This window comes from Belonocnema kinseyi, chromosome 1 (assembly GCF_010883055.1).
Source record: "Belonocnema kinseyi isolate 2016_QV_RU_SX_M_011 chromosome 1, B_treatae_v1, whole genome shotgun sequence".
NCBI lineage: Eukaryota > Metazoa > Arthropoda > Insecta > Hymenoptera > Cynipidae > Belonocnema > Belonocnema kinseyi.
The window spans coordinates 88243901-88245867 of NC_046657.1; the positions used below are offsets into that span (position 1 = coordinate 88243901).

Sequence of the window (1967 nt, forward strand, 5' to 3'; positions counted from 1 at the left end):
TTAATTTTCGGATTTTCAAACACAAAAGATTCCATGTAAATCAAAAATACTTTTTTACACTCTCATATGACTCACTGAGTCACGCTAAAACCACCTTAATTGCGATTAAATATATTGCTTTAATGTGTTTGATTGTGTTGCGTGTGCAGGTGTTTGTGTAATTTTATTCGTAAAATTTTTTCGTGTTTCAGAAGCGATTTTATCATGCAAACGAGGCAAAGAGGATGCAACTGAGGAAATAATAATTATTGCATTAAAAGATTGGTTTCGAAGAGCTCGCACGCGAGTCAATATTAATATACAGAGAGATGAAAAGAATGCAGCTCGTACGTATCATCTTTATTTCCTGACTAACAAAGCCATTGAAAGAAAGCCTTTCTTTCACACATATTATATTTTTATTGAACTCATTAAAAAACGATAAGCTTTTTGTCCCAATCTGCTTTGAAAACCACTGTTCTGAAGAAGGAATGCTAAGGAAGAATCGCATGATGTATATTTTCTTTTCTAAATAAACTATTCACTGATGAGGTATGAGTAGATGTACAGGGCCGGTTCTAACGCAAGATTCCTACCTTACCGGTATCGAGAAGCTACGACCTGTAGTGGTTCGTGTCCGTGCTAAGCACTTTCTGGAAAAAGGGTTCGTGTCCGTGCTAAGCTTTGTGTAGGATAAATAAATCCAAATCTTTTCTAATTAAAAGATTATATTTTATGCAATTTTAAGAGTACAAATACTAGAAAAATAGTTTCCGACAAAATATATTCAAATTGAATTTAAAGATCCTCGAAACCACCTGCCTCAGCTCAAGTTAGCTTCAGTATGATTCCATAATAATTTTCACTTCATTTGAGATCTTTCTCGAAAGATCCTGATGACGTCACGATTGCGCAGTAGTCTGTAGACAAATTCATGTAAACAGGTTCAAGATTATAACGTGCATGTGTCAAGGTTAAATGAGAAAAACAAGGATGATTTGTTGCTTCCTGACAGATAAGATGTTCGTTAAATGCAGGTGTATAGGTGAAATCTGATATGAGGGTTATGCATGGCATAACCCCATGGCATAACCCCATGGTCTGTGAAAAACTTGCTTCTGCAGTCTAGAATCTTCGAGAAAAATAATTAGAATTAAAAAAGTATATCTATAAAGTTAATCGAAGGTAAGAAAGAAATAAAAAAGCATTTCTTATAGTAGGTCATATACTTAGGGATGCTTGGTGCTTTATTCTAGTATCAAGTAGCGAGCGAGGGCCAGAGATAACAGCTACACGCGTTTAAACTCGCAGAAGCATTCATACATCGGCAGTCTAAGGCTGCACACATTTCATTATACTATGCTATCGTTCTATAGAGAGATCACTTCTTTTTACAACTCGCAATCGTTCGCTTTCGTATTCATTCTTTTCCATATGCTAGGTCCGTCAACTTCTGGACGAGGTATATGTAACAAGATACTGAAAACAATTTCGAGACTCGAGAGAGAGAGAGAGATTATAGACAGCATGAATTTAATTCGAGACATTTCATGGACGTTTAGTAATACCAAGAGTACACTACTATAATAAAATATTTGAATTTTTTCAATCATCCACTAAGGCTATTATATAATACAGTCTATAGAAAATTAAGGATGATTTAATTCAGAGTTAAAATTTTTTCTATAATGCTGAATCTTCTATAACTAATAACGTCAAATTTCTACTGCGCAATTTCTTCGCAAAGAACTTTAAGGTTATTTTCAATGACGCACTACATTTTTGCGATGTTAAAAAATTATATCCGCACGTGTGAATTATAATGTAGAAGGTTCTAGAATATTTTGACAAAGAGGGGATATAATAATAGGTAAGGATGGTAAATGATGCCAATCGTCAATGAATCCTCGCTCAGTTGGTGGATCGAGCTTCACAGTTGGTAGCCATCAAAGTATTTTCTTGTCGGATGTATTATTTATGCGGTCCAC

The 1967-nt window shown here is 34.7% G+C and overlaps 1 protein-coding gene across 1 annotated transcript in view; it reads left to right on the forward strand.

The window, feature by feature from the left end:
• LOC117178669 overlaps positions 1 to 424 on the forward strand; it is a 1503-nt gene extending 1079 nt beyond the window's left edge. Inside the window, exon 3 of the mRNA XM_033370095.1 lies at positions 192 to 424. Coding sequence (XP_033225986.1) covers positions 192 to 424 — 233 coding nt within the window. The remainder of the gene's footprint in view (positions 1 to 191) is intronic.
• Positions 425 to 1967: the final 1543 nt, after the last annotated feature.